This window comes from Silene latifolia, chromosome 11, assembly GCF_048544455.1.
Source record: "Silene latifolia isolate original U9 population chromosome 11, ASM4854445v1, whole genome shotgun sequence".
NCBI classification, from domain to species: Eukaryota; Viridiplantae; Streptophyta; class Magnoliopsida; order Caryophyllales; family Caryophyllaceae; genus Silene; species Silene latifolia.
The window spans coordinates 45,664,805-45,683,973 of NC_133536.1; the positions used below are offsets into that span (position 1 = coordinate 45,664,805).

The 19,169-nt window shown below is 34.6% G+C and overlaps 1 protein-coding gene across 1 annotated transcript; it reads right to left on the minus strand.

Annotated features, from left to right (window-relative positions):
- Positions 1-13,329: 13,329 nt before the first annotated feature.
- Positions 13,330-18,827, minus strand: LOC141611590 (protein TIC 21, chloroplastic-like). The gene is made up of 4 exons (XM_074430166.1): positions 18,422-18,827; positions 17,374-17,631; positions 15,683-15,886; positions 13,330-13,666 (listed from the first exon to the last, which is right to left on the minus strand). The coding sequence occupies exons 1-4, from the start codon at positions 18,710-18,712 to the stop codon at positions 13,559-13,561; spliced, it is 861 nt and encodes a 286-aa protein (XP_074286267.1). The 5' UTR covers positions 18,713-18,827; the 3' UTR covers positions 13,330-13,558.
- Between the last annotated feature and the right edge of the window lie 342 nt (positions 18,828-19,169).

A 19,169-nucleotide genomic window follows, 5' to 3' on the forward strand; every position in this document is an offset into this window, starting at 1 on the left:
TTGATTTGTAATGTACCATTTTAAACGTCCAGTGGGCACACATTAATTAATATGGATTATGGACATACTAGGGAAGACTACATTGAAAAAATGGAAAACCAAAGCACTTTTATATATACTAGTTGTATCGCGCGCTTCGTGCACGATACCTCAAGATATTGTTACATACAAGACAAGATGTTATTGCATAATGATTTATCTAATACACGCACGATAGCCCAAGATATGATGTTATTTGAGTTGCGAGTTATCTAAGGGTAAGATTATTGTTAGTCCTGAGACAAGACTTTAGTAAGTCTTGAGACAAGATTCATTCAAGACAACAAATAATCTACCCTAGTCTTGACAAAGTCTTAAGTTTAATCTTGGAAATCTAAGTTTTAAAAATCCAAAACTCAACTTAAGACGAGTTTTGACCCCACCTTGAAGAGAAATTGTCCAATGAGTGGACAACATGTGTTATTTCGTTTTGTTAAAAAAAGTGGTGTGGAAAAGTAAAGTCTGAAGGATAATGTATAAAGTCTAAGGTGAGTCTGAGATTGGTCTGAACTATAAAGAAATAATAAAATTTATTGGAAAGCTGAGAGTCTTAAAACTTGTGAGAATCTGACTGATAATCTCACCCTAAAGGAAACGGGTGCTCAAGTCGAACACAAAAGCATAGCTTCTCTCGCTATTTCTTAATATTTGTTCCTCACTCTCCTTTCTCAATTTTCCTTGCTCTCCTTTCTCGATTTTCCAAATAAGAAATATATATTCAAATACCGGTGAGTTAAAATTTCAAATAATCTAATTAAACTAATTAGAAATTCCAAATGCACCAAAGAAAAGAGGCTTTCATTACAAACAACTAAATCTTCTTATTTCTCTAATGCTTGAACCACTTTCATTTTGTGGAAATCGCATGATAAAATGAAATATTGAGACCGAGGAACATGTCAACGGCAGAAATAGGGTCTAGCAAGGGCCACGTCCCCTTAGCTTGGAATAACTACATCTTGCAGCTAGCAAGGAAAATGTCCCCTCTCCCCACCCAGACAAAAACAAAAAAAATATCGAGCATTACTCTTCTGGCCTCCCAACATCTTGTTTTTTATCTTCACTATTGCTCTTTGTCTAACTTTCATGGCTTGAAGAAGTAGCATTGTGCCCTTGCACATTATCATCTGTCTAAGTAGTAGTACTCTAAGTTTTCAGATACTCAATCTTGATGAAATACGAGATCAAAGTATTGTAAGTGAAACTATCAGGCTTAATTCCTTCAGTCTCCATATCTCCCAACAACTGATGAGCTTTATCTACCTTATTCTTCTGGCAGAACCCATTGATCATCACATTATAGCAACCAATATTAGGAAAAAATCCAGCAATTTTCATCTCCGATAGAATTGTTTCGACTTCATTCATGATACCAGCTCGAGAGAGGCCGGAAATCAAGGTATGATAAACAATCCATTTGTGCTCCAAATTTTTGCCTGACCATCATAAAACCTCATTGCAAGAAGAGTACCTAACGGATGATGCTCTATTGCCATTTCCCCTCCATTTACATTTATCTTCTGTGGATGCTCTATTGCCATTTCACCTCCAAATTCTTGTCTGGCCATCATAAGACCCAACTTTTTCTGCCAATGCCAATACACAAATTGAGATGATGAAATTCCTGGACAATCAAGGCAATTGAACTTCAATGTCTTCCAACATAAAAATAAGTGTCCCCTTTGAAGAGAAAGGGGGAATAGGGGGTCAAATAAGTACAAATTGTTTCATAGGAACATTTTTTTGTCAAAAAACCCACAAAAGAATGGAAATTACCTTTGGTTTTTACAAGCACAATCTAATCTTTAAATTTACCAACAGTGGTTTTTTAGTTAATTCTACTTAATATGTCAAGCTCAACGGAAATGTCATCATATTCCACCATTTTGTTGTATAGGAAATGGCAATATCATTTAATTACGTATTTCATCATATTTTAAAGGCAAAGGAAACATGAATAATGTGCTATATGAAATGGCGATATCGCTGATACAGTGATACCAACTTAATATGCGAAGTCTAAATGAGTTTTTTAGCTGCAATTTTACTACTGGATACAAATGCAGGTTAGATACTAAGGGTAATATAAAAAGGTTCAAATCAAGCAAACTGACCTGTTGCTTTTTCAACTCTTCCTTTGAAAGAGGGACAAACTGAAAATCAGCTTCTGATCACAATTTTGAAAGCTTGCCCTCTAACGCCTTCACCTTGCTGAAAAATCCATGTACGATCTTCTCTCTTTTATTACAAGCTCCGGAGGACTAAATTTGGCCAAAAGATAGATATTTGGCCTCTCCTTGTACACCTTCAAGTTGCCTCTCTACCTCTTCTTTCTTTGTATTCGTCATTGCAAGCACTCGTATGACCACCTCCTTCAAATCAATCACCAAATCTAGTGAACTTGCTACCATCTAGTCAGCTTCGTCCTTTGATCTCAGAAGCTCCCGCTCTACTGTACTTGGCATCAAACTCCACTTACTGAACATTAAACTCATCTTCTGAAACCCAATATTTTTAACACATATCTTTTGGTGATTAGCTTTCACACATCTCTACTGGTGATACTATAAAAAGACGAAATACGAAAAAGAGAAGAATGGACAATTTAACTACCCTGAGTTGGTTTGAGATTATAGTCTGAAAACGATTGACGCATTCGTCAATAATGGCGACACTATCTTATTACCGTTAGCCCTTCTATTACTGTACAACATAGTTATCAACTACCATAAACATCAATATAAACAAATAAAACTACTATATGAAGTTATCAATTAAGCAAAATCATAATTAACGAATTAGGAACTATCCAAAAAAATATTAATTAATCAATATACTCTCAACGAAAACTATACCAAGTAGCAAATTTATGTGCAGTCAAAACTTCAAGAAGAGGTTGAACAAGATTAGCATGACCAAGAATCTTTCCCATCATATTTTATCCCACATCTATTGTCTCCCTCGGTCTAGATCGTTGTGCGCTTTTAACAATACTCTAATGTGATTCACCCTACATTTGACACTTGAAATGGCCGAAACTAAACAGATTTTATGGAAGGCTAAAGGCACCGTAGTGGATGCTATGACAGCTCTACTATAAGCCGTCATGCGAGATGGTGACTTTGTCCATCCTAGACTCGTACAATTAGAGTTTTATTAAAACCGCATGTAATTCAGATTTTACCAACTGTTACCAAAGTAAAATTTGTTTAAAAACTGCTACCAATATTGTTGGTTCGGTTTAAAACTAACTACCAAATGAGCACGAGCCTCCTATTTGCGCGTGAAAAGACAGTAATACCCCTATTTTACCCTCCTCTCCCATATGAGCCAATTACCCAAACTTATCCCCCTTTTAACCTATTATTATTCAAAATGGGCTAATTTGATAACTTATACCTCGAATAATCCATTTTTTTAAATCTTATACCTAAGATAACTTTCTTTAATATCTTATACCTAAAATCCTAATTTCTTCAATACTTAATACCAAATCTCAAATAAAAACATCAATTGACTATCTTACCCTTACTACTTACCCATCAACATCCTTTGGCCACCACATTAACCCATCCCCACACCATATTAACCCACTAACCCCCCCACATCCACCACATCACCTCATCACCACCACCTCCAGTCACCTCCTCTTGTTGCTGGTACCACCACCGACAACCACCGATTCTCTCTCCTTTCTCGCCTCTTTCTCTCTCCTTTCACCCAGATCTAGCCTTTTTGTGTTTTTTTTTGTTTGGTATTTGTATGGTGATGAGGAGGTGTCGGGTTTGGTGGGCTGGAGAAGGAGGAGGAGGTGTGTCGGGTAAGGTGGTCGGCAAAGGAGGAGAGGCTGTGGTGGTATGGTGCATGAGTTGTGGTGGCAGATCTGGTAGTGGTGGAGGCAGGACGGTGACTAGGGCAGGCGGCAGCGAGAAAGAGAGATGAGGGGTGGTGGTGGTCCGTGGTGGTGAGTGATGGTGGTGGGAGTGTAAGAAAAGAGGAGAGAGTATGAGGTGGTGGGTCGTTTTTCAGTATGAGGTGAGTGTTGTTGGTGTTGTCGGGTGGAGGGAGGTGGCCGTGGGGAGTAATGGTGCGTGGGGTAGGTGATGGCAGATCTGGTGGGGTATGGTGCGTGGGGTAGGTGGTGGCAGGAAGGGGTAGGTGGTGCGTGGTGTTGTGGGTGATGTCGAGTGGTGCGTGGTGGTGAGGTGATGTGGGGGGGTTAGTGGGTTAATATGGTGGGGATGGGTTAATGTGGTGGCCAAAGGGTGGTGATTAGTGAATTAGAAAGGGTAAGATAGTCAATTTATGTTTTTATTTGAGATTTGGTATTAAGTATTGAAGAAATTAGGATTTAGGTATAAGATATTAAAGAAAGTTATCTAAGGTATAAGATTTCAAAAAATGGATTATTCAAGGTATAAGTTATCAAATTAGCCTTCAAAATAATTAATTTCACTCATCACTCATTTCAACCTAATTAACTTCTCATTTTACTTCCCAATTAAATTGGGGTTTTTAGAAATCAGCTAAATCGTCCGATTTACCAATTAGATTAGAATTACATGTTGATTCGTCAATCTACTTTTTACCCGGACTTTGTTACACCATTTACCAATATGTTACTGTATATATGTTTCAAACTGCTACCGGACTTGATCAACTTTTTAACGGGGGAGTTGGGGGAGTCAATTGTGACAGCAGCAGCGAATCTTAATGCTTGGGCTGGTGTTGCTTATTTGCCGGGGGGTTGTCATTGCTGATTCTTATTTGGGGAAGTACTGTACTGTTATAGCTGCATCCCTCCTTTACATATTGGTTAGTTCATTCACATCTTTACTGTGTTTCTTGTTTAAGATATTTATTTATGGATTTGGGTTGTTGAAGATGTTGGAAAGCAGGGTTTATGTACTCCCCAATTCATCCAACCAACTAACAAAGCTCACGCAAGATTGAAATTTGATCCAAAATCTTTACTTGAAATCAAAATTAAACTCTAATTAAATTGAACCCTAAAAAAAAATCGATCAATAAGGGAGAATTTCAAGAGCTAATAGCTTTCAAAATTAGGGTTTTTAGCACCAATTTTTAGGGATTTTTAGGGAAATAATCGATTGTCGACTGTAGAGTAAAAACAAGTGAAATGATGTAAGAGGAGGAAAATCAAAAGGGTATATAGAAAAAATTAAGTGATGAAAATTAGGGATTTTTAGTTTAATAAAAAGTGTGTGGACTAATGAGCCAGTTGGGAATAATGAAGGAAAAATTACCAGAAATTGATGATGAAAAAATGAGATACGAATGAAAATCAAATTAATGGAATGAAGAGAGAGTGAGTGAGAATGAGAATTGAAATTGGTGAAAATTGAAAATGAATGAGATGTGTGATGAATGGATGAACTAGAAACACAAGGGAGGGGGTAAGGGCATTAAAGGAAGAAAAATAGAACTTAAGATAAGATTTTGAGATGGACGGCTGAGATCCTCTCTATTTGCGTCCTAACCTCATTGGGTAGTTAGTTTTAAACCGAACCAACAATGTTGGTAGCAGTTTTTAAAAAAAAATTATGTTGGTAGCAGTTGGTAAAAAATGGGTTACTTGTGGTAGCAGTTATCAAAAAACCCTAATTATTATTTTCTAAAACGATAACTACTTTCATTCCCAACCTAAATGATGATTATTATTTTCTAGGATTGTTTTTTAGAAAAATTCATTAAAAGAGCATGAATCTATCACTCTGGCAATCAGGAGAAAAAAAACCTGTAAAACAAATAGGAAGAAGGAAGAGAGCAACAAAGAAATGGGAATTGGAAAGGCTTGTTTCTGAACTTGGATCTGTCACTTCACTTAAATAAGTCGCATTGTATAACTCACATCTGAAATCAAACTTTTTGATGTGATGAAACAGCAGGAACATGGATGGAAACATTCTCAGTAAGCATAGTCAATATGTGAAACCCAAGGTGATAACATTATAAATAAAACTGTTTATTATTCTGTCATAAACATATGCATAATTATCTCTGACAAACTATCGGTCATGTATGTAGGGCATACAAATTCAAAAAATCGAATCGGAGACGAGAAATCAGTGAAAGAAAACTGTTATGTTGTCATCACCGAGGAACTAAACACGACAAACTTAAAACTGAAAATTGGAATTAACAACTTGGTCATCCAATATTGCCCTACGTAATTAAACATCACCATCTCCACCACAACAATATTATCTCAGCACTCTTTAATAGTTTAATTCAAGGGTTAGAGTATGGAGTTCGTTATCTCAGCACTCTAGTTAATTTTGCCCTGGTGTGGCAAGAATATGAACGGTCAATACCCTCTCCCTCTCACACATGGCCACTAGAATGTCAGTAAGGAAAAAACTTGATCATAAACTTGTTTTCTACCAACCCAGACTTTCTTCGCTGGCACTTTCCTTTTCACAGATTTACCCGCCTCCCGCCTCTCAGGCTCTCACCTAGCCAACATTATATTAACCTTTTCATAGTACTTCTTATCTACTAAGTATGACTTTCATCACGTTTCTATCATATAATGGTGGTTACCTTCAACCTTGTCCCCGTTGTAGCCCTCTTTCTTTTGAATACATATATTATTTTCCCTTATGCTAATAATTTGTTACGTGCAATGGAAGTACAGGTATGGAAAGCACAAAAATGCATAGTTTTCCTATACTATGGAACGACTTTCATAGCTGCAGATGAGAGTATATACTTGACTGAACATTGAGTTCATATTCGACTTCTTTTGGAATAGAGCTCTTCCCACATTTACCCAATCACCTGTGGACACAATTTAATTAAAAAACAAAAAACAAAGAGAAAGGGAGAGGTTGTACCATAGGGATAATAAAGAGTTGCTAAAGGATAGAACATTAGTAACTGGTAGGAGGAAATATGACAGGTCCTAAGAGGGAAAATAAAGTTTCCTACACTAAATTAGCATTTGAATAGAAAAGTAAAGCGAAGAATTTTTATTCTATTCACTTCAACTCGAAACATGCATAGATCGCGACTCTGCCGGCTTAAGTACTATTGCACAGCAAGCAACAAGGGCAGGGGGGAACTTTCTAGGTATCCATTAGGAGTCGGTAATTCCACTAAAAATAAGAATATGTGGATCAACAACCGTCGTCTTCAGCTGTGACGAAAATGAATTAATTACAGGATTTGGAGGTTGAACAACAAGATGCTTTTTAGTTCTATACAAATGAATTATTTTCAGGATTTGGAGAAAACAAAATCTAAATCATCTAGCAACAGAAAGCTAAATCATATGGAACCGGGCTCAATTTAAGCTTGAGCTTCAACTCCTTAGGTTCAAGAGCTTTGAGGCTAGCTAGAGCTAGAGCTTAAATTTCCGACCAATATTAGGATCTAGCCCGAATCGACTTAGTTACACCATTAAACTACAAAGTAGAAGCCCTCGAGATATTGGGACGAACCATAATAGAACTACACTGCAAAGTTCAACAACTTGTGTATCCAGTGGAGTAACTCAAGTTATAGATTTAAGTTAATCACGTCACTGACCTCGTGTCCAGCTGGACTGATATGGTAAATCCAGAAATGGTAGAGAAGCAACGACATTGCTTCCGGGCACATAAATAATCCTTGAAAACAGGATGCATCTGCCAAAACAAGCAACAGAATAAGTAAATGGCTTTAAACATCACCAGATTGCAACTATTAGTCCATGTTACTACAATACTTTTAATGTTACTGGAGACAAAAACCATCCTTGAACGGTTGAACCTAAAGAACTACTGAGATTTTAAAACCAACCACACCCTTTACTGATTTTGTTTAATGACCCGAAAGTCATAGATAAACACAGAGAGTAATATGGGGGGGGGGGGGAGTGCAAGGATCAACTACTTTACTGACAATTCAACGCTAAATCTGGGTAGGTGATAATCGCAGGCTTATCCCAGTCACCTTATACCTCCAATCAAAGGGAAAGGTATAGAGGATGGATGAAGATAGCAGTAGAATTAGTCATGAAAATCGCCTCAAACACAAAGAAAATTGTCAACCAATAAGCATTAACCAAACCTACATTATTTACAAGCACACCAACAACATATAACCAAACCCCGAAATACAATTACAGAACGTCATTAAATCAATTATCTAAACATATATAAAACCCTAATTTTGCGACAAATAGTAAGAAACCATAATATACAGTAAATTGGCGCAAATCAAAACAAAAAGAAACAAATAAATAATGCAGGGAAACTAAAGAAAAAGAAGTGAGAATCATGAAAACCAAAAAGCAATACAAAAATTAGGAAGGAAAGAGAGGGAAAGGGCACCTAAAGAACGCGATTGGGAAGAAAAATGCAGGGTGCGATGGTAAGGACTAAGGAGAGAGATAGAGAGATAATGGAGGTGAGAGGTTGTCGAGCAAATAAAGAGACCCGCAAATACTTGAGGGAAATAATTAGCTCGACTGAGTTTAGGAGAGAAAAGGGACAAAGTGCTAAGGCCTATAGGAGTAGCCCAGCGCAGGTTGACAACCCAATACCAAAACGCAGCGCAAGAAATGAAAGACAACCAAAACGCAGAGCATGATAACTGTTCATATGAACAGTACACGCCCTTAGTGACTTTTATGTTAAGGTGAGTAGATATATCAACGAGTACATAAGTAAAATAGGGATATCAGTTTTTCTAACGTGGATCCAGTACAATAATTTAAAATTAGAAATATTAGGAAATAATCAGTCAAGAGAAACTATAATAATCCTATCCTCTAGCGTGTTCCGTTTTTCATGCAAGATGGGATAAAAATGAGAGGTGGTTATTTGTGTTGTCATTACGAGTTTACGACCATATAATACATTAACTAGTTTTGGAGCCCGTGAAAATCACGGGATCGTTAATAATTAACTGTGTTTAAGTATTTAATTTGTGAATAACTTATATGGAGTAGTCCCCCTCTCTCAATCATTTGTTTAATTTTAATTAAAAAACCACTCACAAATAATTTAAAAAAAAAAAAGTAAATAAATGAACACGACTGAGGGAGCGATATTTTAAAACAAAAGTTTAATACACTCCAAATTTTTGTTTCGGGATGATACGAAAACCAAAATGTGAATAGCTTGGTTGTTTTGAAGTGAGGACACAATCTATCAAATTGAATTTTCGGGTACTTCTGGTCTTATGGGCAATCTTGACGCCATAGAAGTATTGGAACATGAATTTGCGCTCCATTGTCGTCCCCTATTTTCAAAGGATTTGAAAATATGAGTAAACATTTCTACCAATAAAACAAAACATTAAAAGAAGTCACTCTTCCATATATGAACAAATTGCATTGAAATTTATTTTCTACTACATATGCAGTTAAAAACCTCCTAACTTCGAAATATATAGCGTGATTACTTTTCATTCATTATCCTTTCTTCATCTACAAAAATCTAACCCTCTTATTACTTCACTTATAGTAAGTACACATATAGATATAAAGTTTAAATAAATACTCCCGTCAAAACCCTCAAACTCGTACAATATAGATAATTATGCTAGTTTCGTAAAAATATTTCTTATTGGGTATGCAAAATAACTACGCGAAGTTCAAAGCACATCCATTTTCGGATCGCATTGACATATATATACCTCCTACAATAACATCATTAATTAAATTATCAAGTTAATTAATTGAATTGGCACCTCCAATTAAGACTATTAAATATAAATACATAAACAAAAAAAAGGATAAAGGAGACACAAAATTCCAATAAAATACTCTAAATTACAGAGAGAACAAAAAAAACCAACTTTTGTAAGGACGGGTAATGTTGGTTTGGACAAACTAGTATCAAATAAGACAATATGAATTGGTATATTGATGAGATTTTATAGAAAGAAAATCAATGACTCTCAATTTTCTCGTTTAAATTGCTAATGATTTTTCAATTGCCTGTTTAATGAATGGTTCTTCAATTGCCTCTTTAATTAGTGATTCTTCAATTGTCTCTTTATTATTTAACCATTGCTTTGATCCGCTTAAAGATTATAGATTATGAATGGTTTTCTTCACCAACAAACATTGCAACTTGCCTCTTTATTGCTTGAGTGGAGATATTGTTTTTATTGTCGTTTTGGTGCATTTTAAAGTACTTGACCCTATGTTTATCTTGGAAAGAAACGGTCGTGAACTTTTAAGTGAGCAACTTTAACAACTATTCCGAATAATTCAAGGAAAGTTTACAATATTTAAAATCACACTTTTTGTGTTATAATAATATACTCCGTAGTATATATAAGATTAGATTTGGGACAAAAAGTAAGAAAGTAAAGATCAAAACTTTATAGGTGAACTCTAATAATTATTATTAGTAGTATAAGATGCCAACTCATGTTTCCACTCCATTTTCATTACGAAGATGCTTCACGTCAAGATCCGTTGCTCAAACTGAATCACGCCAAACTAATTACACATTTCTCGGAATCACGCAATAAATAGATATTTATGCATATACGATTCTAAACATAGCTTCTTCATATTTGATCATTCATCAAAAGTTATAATCAAAACAATATTATTATACTTCATACGAAATATTAGCCTTTCCTAATTTAGGAGAAAATAAAATATAAACAAATCATTCAAACAAAATATTTATCCAAAAAATATTGTGAGTTACAGAATAGTATATTTGATGGAAAACAAAAAAAAATGATTTAAAGGCTTGAAAGCATTGTAATTGGAACAATGAATTGGAGAATAAGAATCGGTTTCTAACTAATTACTATTTATGCATATTATAACACTATGATAAGATGAAATTGACATATGTGCATCGTACTTTAACAATTTGGCTAAGCAATTTGATTTGTAACCTGTTTGACAAAATAAAAATAGAACAAAGTGTTACAAAGGAGACTAAAATGTAGGAAAGAGTGAAGGACAATAATGTAACAACATGTCAACAACTTATTAAATATTTTTGCTACCATTCGATATTTCAAATACACCATTGTAGAAAAAAGAAAAAACCGACAAAAATGAAAGAGTCATCCAAACCAAGAAAAAAAATCTGTAAAGAAGATCCATAGCCATTATTTCGAATCTCGTGCATTGTTATTGATATGTGAGTATGTCATCATCCTCCTATAATATTAATACAAACACACACAAAAAATAACTAATAAAATTCAAATTAATTCAAAACATAATAAAAATAAAAAGTGAAACAATTAATCTAGTTGTCATTGTATAATTTACCTACCAATTTTTTGAAAAAAGTTAAAAATTCATTCTCCTGTAATATTAATATAAACACAAAAAAATAACTAATAAGATTCTAATTTATTCAAAACATAATAAAAATAAAAAGCAAAATAATTAATTTAGTTCTTTAGCTATACCTTACCTACCAATTTTTTTAATAAAGTTGGAAATTCATTCTCCTGCAATATTAATACAAACACAAAAAATAATAACAAATTAATACAAAACATAAGAAAAATAAAAAAAAACGAAACAATTAGTTTACTTTTCTATGTATACTTTAGGTGTTTTTTTTTAATAAAATTGAAAATTAGGGTGAATATAATAGTTATATATATGAAAAATTCTATTATAAATTCTCTCAAAGTTTTATGAATGAAAGAAAAATAAAAAATATGGTACATAAATACGGAGTATATATAGTAATGATGAAAGGAAAGTTAAAAGGTCACTTCATTAAATAAAGAAAATAATGGTTAAATAAATAAGGTAAATAAATAACAAAAATTATGAGAGGAGATCAATGGTTTACAATTTTTTTCTTTCGTTTTTGTGTTTATACCTTGTATTTTTTAAATTTTTTTACCTTATATTTTTTAATTTTCTTAAATTTGTAATCCATATCACTTTTTTTTACCATGTCACATTAAAAGTTGCCACGTCACAATTAAACTTGCCATGTCACATTTTTTAGTTAAGCCTTTTAGTAAGATTTTATAGATAAAAACTATTATAGCTTTTATAGCTTTTATAGCCATTATACAACCATAAATTCCAATATTTTAATTTTAATTTTAATTTATTTTGTGGTATTATTTATCATTTCCCATTATTTAATTAGATAATTGATTGCCCAGAAACTCAGGAGGTGAATTAAATAGGAAAAAATATTAATAAAAATTATGGGTGTTAACTGTTAAGTAATATAAAGAGTTTTAATCAATTTATTAACATATTATATTATAAAAATTAATTAAATAGGAAAAACTTTTAATTAATTTGGTGGGTGTTAAGTATTATGAAGAGTTTTAATCAATTTATTACCATGTTTAATTAAAAAAAATGAATTAAATAGGAAAAAATGTTAATAAGAATGGTGGGTGGTAAGTAATATGAAGAGTTTCAATTAATAAGTTTCAATTAATTTATTAACATGTTTTATTACAAAAATTTCAATTTTAATTATAAATTATAAATTTTATTAACATGTTTTATCACAAAAATTTCAATTAAAATGTCAATATTAATTATAAATTATGAAATTTTGATGTAAATTTTTAAGAGTTAAATAAATTTTGGAAAACAATATATTTAATATACAAAAATAATTTAAGAATATAGATAATATCTTTTAATATTATAGATAAGTGAATTAAATTAATTTATAGATAAATGAATTAAATTAATACCATGTAATAATAAATTAATGTCGGTTGACGAAATGAGCAGAAAAAGGGGGATTGTCGTTGTCGGTAGGAACAGTGATGATAAGAGACGGGGTAATTGGGTATGAATGTGTGTGTGGCATTTGAGTTATGCGGCTGACGTGGGCTTCAAATGTCTGCGGGGTTTTTTTTTTCCTACGTGGCATTGTTTATGTGGATTTAATTGGTCATTTTAGGGTAACCTTTTAATAATATTTATAGATACATGTCATTTCAGAATTACAGTCAGTTACCGAGCAAAAAAAAAAAAAAAAAAAAAAAACACACCGCTATGAGGACCATATATGGTCAACCTCAAAATAGAGTAACATGGAAAATTTTAACATTTGGTGGATCTGCTACACCAGATATGAGCAATACGTCGTTTATGAGACGATCTTAAATATAAGACGAGCTCATATAAGTTTTTGACTTGGTGATCACTCGCATGGAGAAAACTTCATCCACATTTGATTTTTCTGAACGGGTAATCTTGGTCCATTGATTTATCCTCCACAGAGATGTTTGCTCTTTAATAAGAGAGACGGTAAAGCTTTGAATACACAGTTATATAGCAACATGAGTTGGCTTGAAATAAGGGAGTTATGAGAACGAAATGAGCTTGCATTAGATGAGTGTAAATAGATGGAAATGAAGTCACACAATTAACACCAGCTCCAAATTACCTTCTTGTTTTTACTTTTATTGACATTAATCACGCAAGCCTATTGATATAAGCAAGTAACAAAACATGCCCTGCAAACAATCGTAGCTTGCCTCCACAAAACTACAAAACTCGTCTACAACTTGTCTGTGTACATTGAAACCTAAGCTAATTGGCAACAGGATTAGCTTGAGCAGGAGGTAATGTCACTGATCTTAGCAATTCCAAAGACGAAACGAGGCCAAGAAAATGAGAAAGTATAGTGTTAGCTGATGCCTGCAAGAGTTCAAACATACTAGTTACTAAGGACGGTAGATAAAGACATAAATCTCGTTTAAATCATAGAAACTGTGAATTTCTAAACCCTAACTAAGCACAGATGTCACTGTTCCATATTCAAAACTTGTTTCTTAAAGCGGACAAGTGAAAAGTGTGAAAGATTAATCAATCGTCTTTGCATTCAACAATACTCAACAATACAAAATGGCAGAAACTCTAAGATTGATATCCAACATTAGAAGATGCCCATAGGTCATAGCTGCTAATAGTTGACACAAACGACTTGTTGATCAAGGCATTTAGTTGATGCCTTGTGAGTATAAATTCATTTGCCATACTTTAGTTAGAGCAGACACAAAGACAAAACTCCACTCATAATGTCTTCAATTCAACCGAAATTTGTCAGCATCAAAACAGTCATTGTGACTTTCTTTACATCACCACCAACAATGGAGCCTCGGTTTGAAAATAATTTGGGGATTTGACATAAATCAACATTTGACACCGCAACTGATAGGCAAAATGAAGAGGGAAAAAAGTGGTCTCTATACAAGCAACAACAAAACAACATCAGCGCCTTAGTACCAAAATGACTTGGGGTGAGCTGAAATGAATCATCATTTGAAACCGTCGAGGGCATGCTACAAGGCTTGATAATATATGGAGATTAAGTAAAAGATTTGAAAATTTCATAAACAAATTAAATTTCGGTCGCAACACGACACCGATACTCCACCGGGTTATAAAGGTATTTGAGTTTACCACAATCGTATTTTACCTTGTTTTAAGGCGATAAAACGCATTTAGCAAGATTAGGCCGTGATACCGCAACAACGATCGAAATCGAGATTTTAAAACTATACAAGAAAGGGTTGCTAAAAAATTTTAAATACATGCAGAAATGACTTCAGAAAATAAATAAATAAATAAAAGTCATCCAGAATTATAAAAATGAGGGACTCCCTTTACACATAAAGAAAGTCTTACTGTAGTGTCCCCTTCTTCCCCCAAAGGAAGGGGGCGTTTTCTTGGGAGTCAAGCTTTGGAACACTGTTCAAACAAGGTTACTAACTAGGCTACGAGTGTTCTGATCTGGAAGGACACTAGTCTTCAATAAAGCTTTATAACAATGTTGCAACACAAGGTTGCTAGGCATGTTATCAAGGTTGCTAGGTGAGTTGATAACATTTGCTCTATCAGCCAAAGACAAGCAGCACAAAACCAGAAGAAATCTGAATTTCACTTGCAAGCAACCTGGCTAAAAGAGTAAGGAAAAAGAACTAGACAGTCCTCTTATAGAACTAGGAGCGTGATGTACAACTATTAGGGACACTTTCACAGCATTTCAGAATTCCAAAGTAAGCTCATGCTAAATTAATGACAGGGCTGTAGTATGCTTCACAGGGTCAGCAATAGTGTATATAGTAGGAGTATACCAAGGACCGCTATTACCTAAATAGTCTATTATACATATCTGGAATTACCATAATCATCAGTGCAAGTTACAAACTTCCTTCACGAATTTTAGCCGACCTCAAACTAGATGGGGGCAAAGGGTTTGTTACTTATGGTGGTGGGCGTGGTGGCAGACAGGCAGTGTACACTACTCTTCCTTAACTAAACATTATTTCGTAGATTCCCTACTGAATTTTTCTTGTAGATTTGTCTACTAAATAACATGTGTCGGAAATAATATGCATATGCAGACCATCACTAATATCAATAAGGTGAAGTCACTAACTTAATGAAAAAATGAAAAATATAATTTCTAGATTGTCAGCTCTACTTTTGCTTATTGATGCTGTAGCACTTCTCTTCCTACGCATGGTGAGTTGGTGACTAGATAATATGACTATCTTAAGAAAACAAGAGCTTGCATTTGTACTTGCACTTTCTGGTTTCAAATCAACGGAGACATTATAATCCAAAACAAAATTGCACATTTGCACCACAACTGCATGATGTAGTCATCAAATATTTATACAACTTAAACATAGGATCAGAAGATCAAACCTGGACTAGGAACACGTCAAGAGCAAGAACAGGGCTTGATCCCGGAGTTATACCCTGATAGTAAGGGGATGTAGATGTTGTGAGGGCCTTTGCAACAAGTCCTCCCACAGTTGCTAGCATTCCCAGAAGTGCAGCACCCATACCAAGAATATTAACAACTATACCATTTCTCAGGCTTTTGACAACATCATTACGAGGAGGAGCCTGGAATGACAAAACAAACTACAGCATTTACTCCAAACCAACATTTAGTAACGTACCTAATACTCCAACAACAACAACAACATCAGAGCCTTAATCCCAAAATGATTTGGGGTCGGCTGACATGAATCATCCTTTAGAACCGTTCATGGGTGAACGCACACCTCAAAATGCGAAAAAAATAAAAAAGGCAAAAATGAAAAACAAAAGGGAGAGCGAAACATAATACAAAGTCAAGGTAAATTTATAGGTTTTAAAATCGAAGTCCGGATTTTTTTTATAAAAACTTAAAATTTAAATCGAGAATAACGATTAAAACGATTTTGAAAACTGAAGTAGATTTAAGGATCCGGAATACTTTAAAAGTAAACCACGTAAAATATATAAGAAAGTGGTTGGTAAAAAAAATGTAATAAAGGAGAGAAGAATAAATAATTTTTTTTTAAAATCATGAACGTACCAGTACCTAATATTCCAATTCCTCAAAATTCAAAGTTGACGACTCCTATTCAACATACAGAATTTCACATGGAAAGGAACAAGAAACAAACAACCAGAGAAAGAGATAAAGAGTAAGGCACGCCGTAAACACAGTTTAAAATTCAAACAGAAGAATTTTAATAAAATATGGCAATAGAAGGAAAAATGTCGTATGCCGAGTCTTAAAACATATTGTTGGCTCCAGATGAGTTCATCTCAAATTAATTAAAAAAAAAAAAAAACCAACAACCAGCATTAAATTTTTTTTAAAATATTAAGTCAACAACAAAGAAACAAGCAATACTTTATTCTCACCATTGCAACTAAATTTGTATCTGTACCAACCTCATCAGTATCACCAGAAAATAAGTCTCGTGCAGTATCAATTTATCAAAGAACTAAGGGGGTGTTTGGTTGAGAGGTATGGAATGGAATGAAATAGATTCTACTCATTCTAGTGCTTGGTTGGGGCATTTTGGAATAGAGTTATGGATTCTAATTCCACCCCAACCCCTTGGAATCTCATACCCACCTCCTTCCCATGGATTCTAACTCCATTCCTTTGTGTTTATTTTTCTAATGAACCAAACATGATTTGTAAGGTATGGAATTGGAACCCATACTCCTATGGTTTCTCATTCCAATCCATTCCATTCCTAAGTATTGAACCAAACGACCCCTAAGAATGAAGTGCGGGTCAAGGTATCATGAAAGCAATATCTAGATATAGACTACTTGAGTGACAAACTGGCAACACAAGCATGGTTTATTATTTACCCTATGGTCTACAGGGACGAAAGTCTATTTTTCCATCTCAATTCAAAGATTAAATCTCACATTCCAGCGGCTAAACCCAAAGTACTCTTAGTCAGCAACAGGGATAACAAGAAAAAGAAATTATGCCAATTAGTACAAGAGCATATCTAAGCACAGAAAAGGGCATTACAAGAGACAGTTAATCGTGTAAAAAAAATTGTGCAAATGTATTATGTGGTTAACAATTAACATACCTTTGCCGGGTTGCTGGCAGTTTTGCGGAGTTTCTCTGAAAGGCGAAGATAACCAAAGGACCAAAATACTGAAATAAAAGCTGCCGCAATTCCCCCCGCTGTAGAGTAGAACGTAGCAGGTGACGTGATCTTTCCAGTGACAACAACCGAAAATGAAAGAATCACAGCAGCTACAATTGTACATATTAGCTGTCCCCAGAACCCAAAGCTACCTAGTCTCTTGAAATACCTTGCAGTGTTCTCTAGTCGTTTCGCCACCTACACCAAGAAGAAAACATCAATTCTCGGTAGTAGAAGTAACGACATGCCAAAACTCAGGAAAATTATTACACTCTCCTAGGCCTACTTCAATAGGAGCACAACTGTACCACAACCTAAGAAAATCATGTCACTAGCTCAGTGTGTGTTAACATACACTCGATAAGTAATTCCTACCTAATATCAGGATTCAGGATCTTTGTCACTATGATTGAAACCATCATATCTGTGAGAAAACCATCTAAGCCAAAACCTTAAGGCGATGGTTGAGGCCCAATCAATGATCTTATACTCGAACAATATCCTCCCTCGACTACAAACTAAGACTGAGATTCGATGTCAACAAATTCAAATATCGTCACAGTATATAACACGCCCTCTATTACCACTTAACTCACCTATAATATGCACAATATCTAAACCCTCCTGAGCGTAAAAATTTGTGTAGAAACGTCTTCACTTCTTATTAACACGCGAAATTCACCCGAAATTTCGACACAATATGGTACCTAAAACTGATCACATAATCAAGTAGAGCCACTACTACCAATAACACGCGTGTAAGTCCAAGCATTATTTACTGCTTAATCAATGAATTCCAACCAAAATATACAATTGTCGACAGTAGAACGAACTCAATTCAAGTTGAACGGAATCATTTAAACATACAATTAACTAATTTTTCCGTCCAAAATCATTTGTTTACCTTTGATTAAAATTCGCTTAACGGAGAATAAAAAGGCAAAGAAATGATTGGGACGGAAAGAGCAAATTAAGGGAGGCGAGTTACCTGAGCGAGTTTAACCTCATCAGACTCATGAACTGGTGAAGTAAATCCGGGAGATGCAGAAGTAGCAAACGACGTCGTTTTAGGAAGGAGATGAAGAGTTTTACTGGGATTTGGGGAGAGAGAAGGAAGCAGAGAAAGTGAAGAGGAAGAAAGTTTGCTAGGAGGAGAGAGAAGGCGGGCGGAGATTTGTATGCGTCGACAGATGAAAGATTGCGTCGCCGCCGTGTAAACCACCGCTGACAGTGGCGGTTGCGTACCAGGACGAATTGCTGGTAGAAGTAGAGCTTGCATAGTGTTGGTCGCAGGAATAAAAATTGGTGAAACAAAATGAAATACAAACAAATTGGAGAAATTTGGTCAAGGGCGTGTTTTGTTTTGTTTTGGAAGCTGCTTTGCTCCGACGTCCTTCTTGTTTGCTAGGTAGCACTATACGGATACAGACACGGTCACGATGGACATATACCCGATTTATCCCATAAAATATCGAATACGAGACACATTTTTTAAATCTATAGATTTTCTATATAATAGTACCCTACGATTTTTACGTGATATTTCTTCTCTTTTTAAAACACACGTGGTATCCTCTATACATTTCTTCCGTCAATATTTGTATTAGTGCGCGGCTAGCGACGTCTTAAACTCCTATTAATCCCTTTTGTTTCCCATCAATAACAACTAATTATCAACCACCTAACCTCTTCTTTATCATACCACCATTCACGGTGTCGCACCCTCATTGCACCAC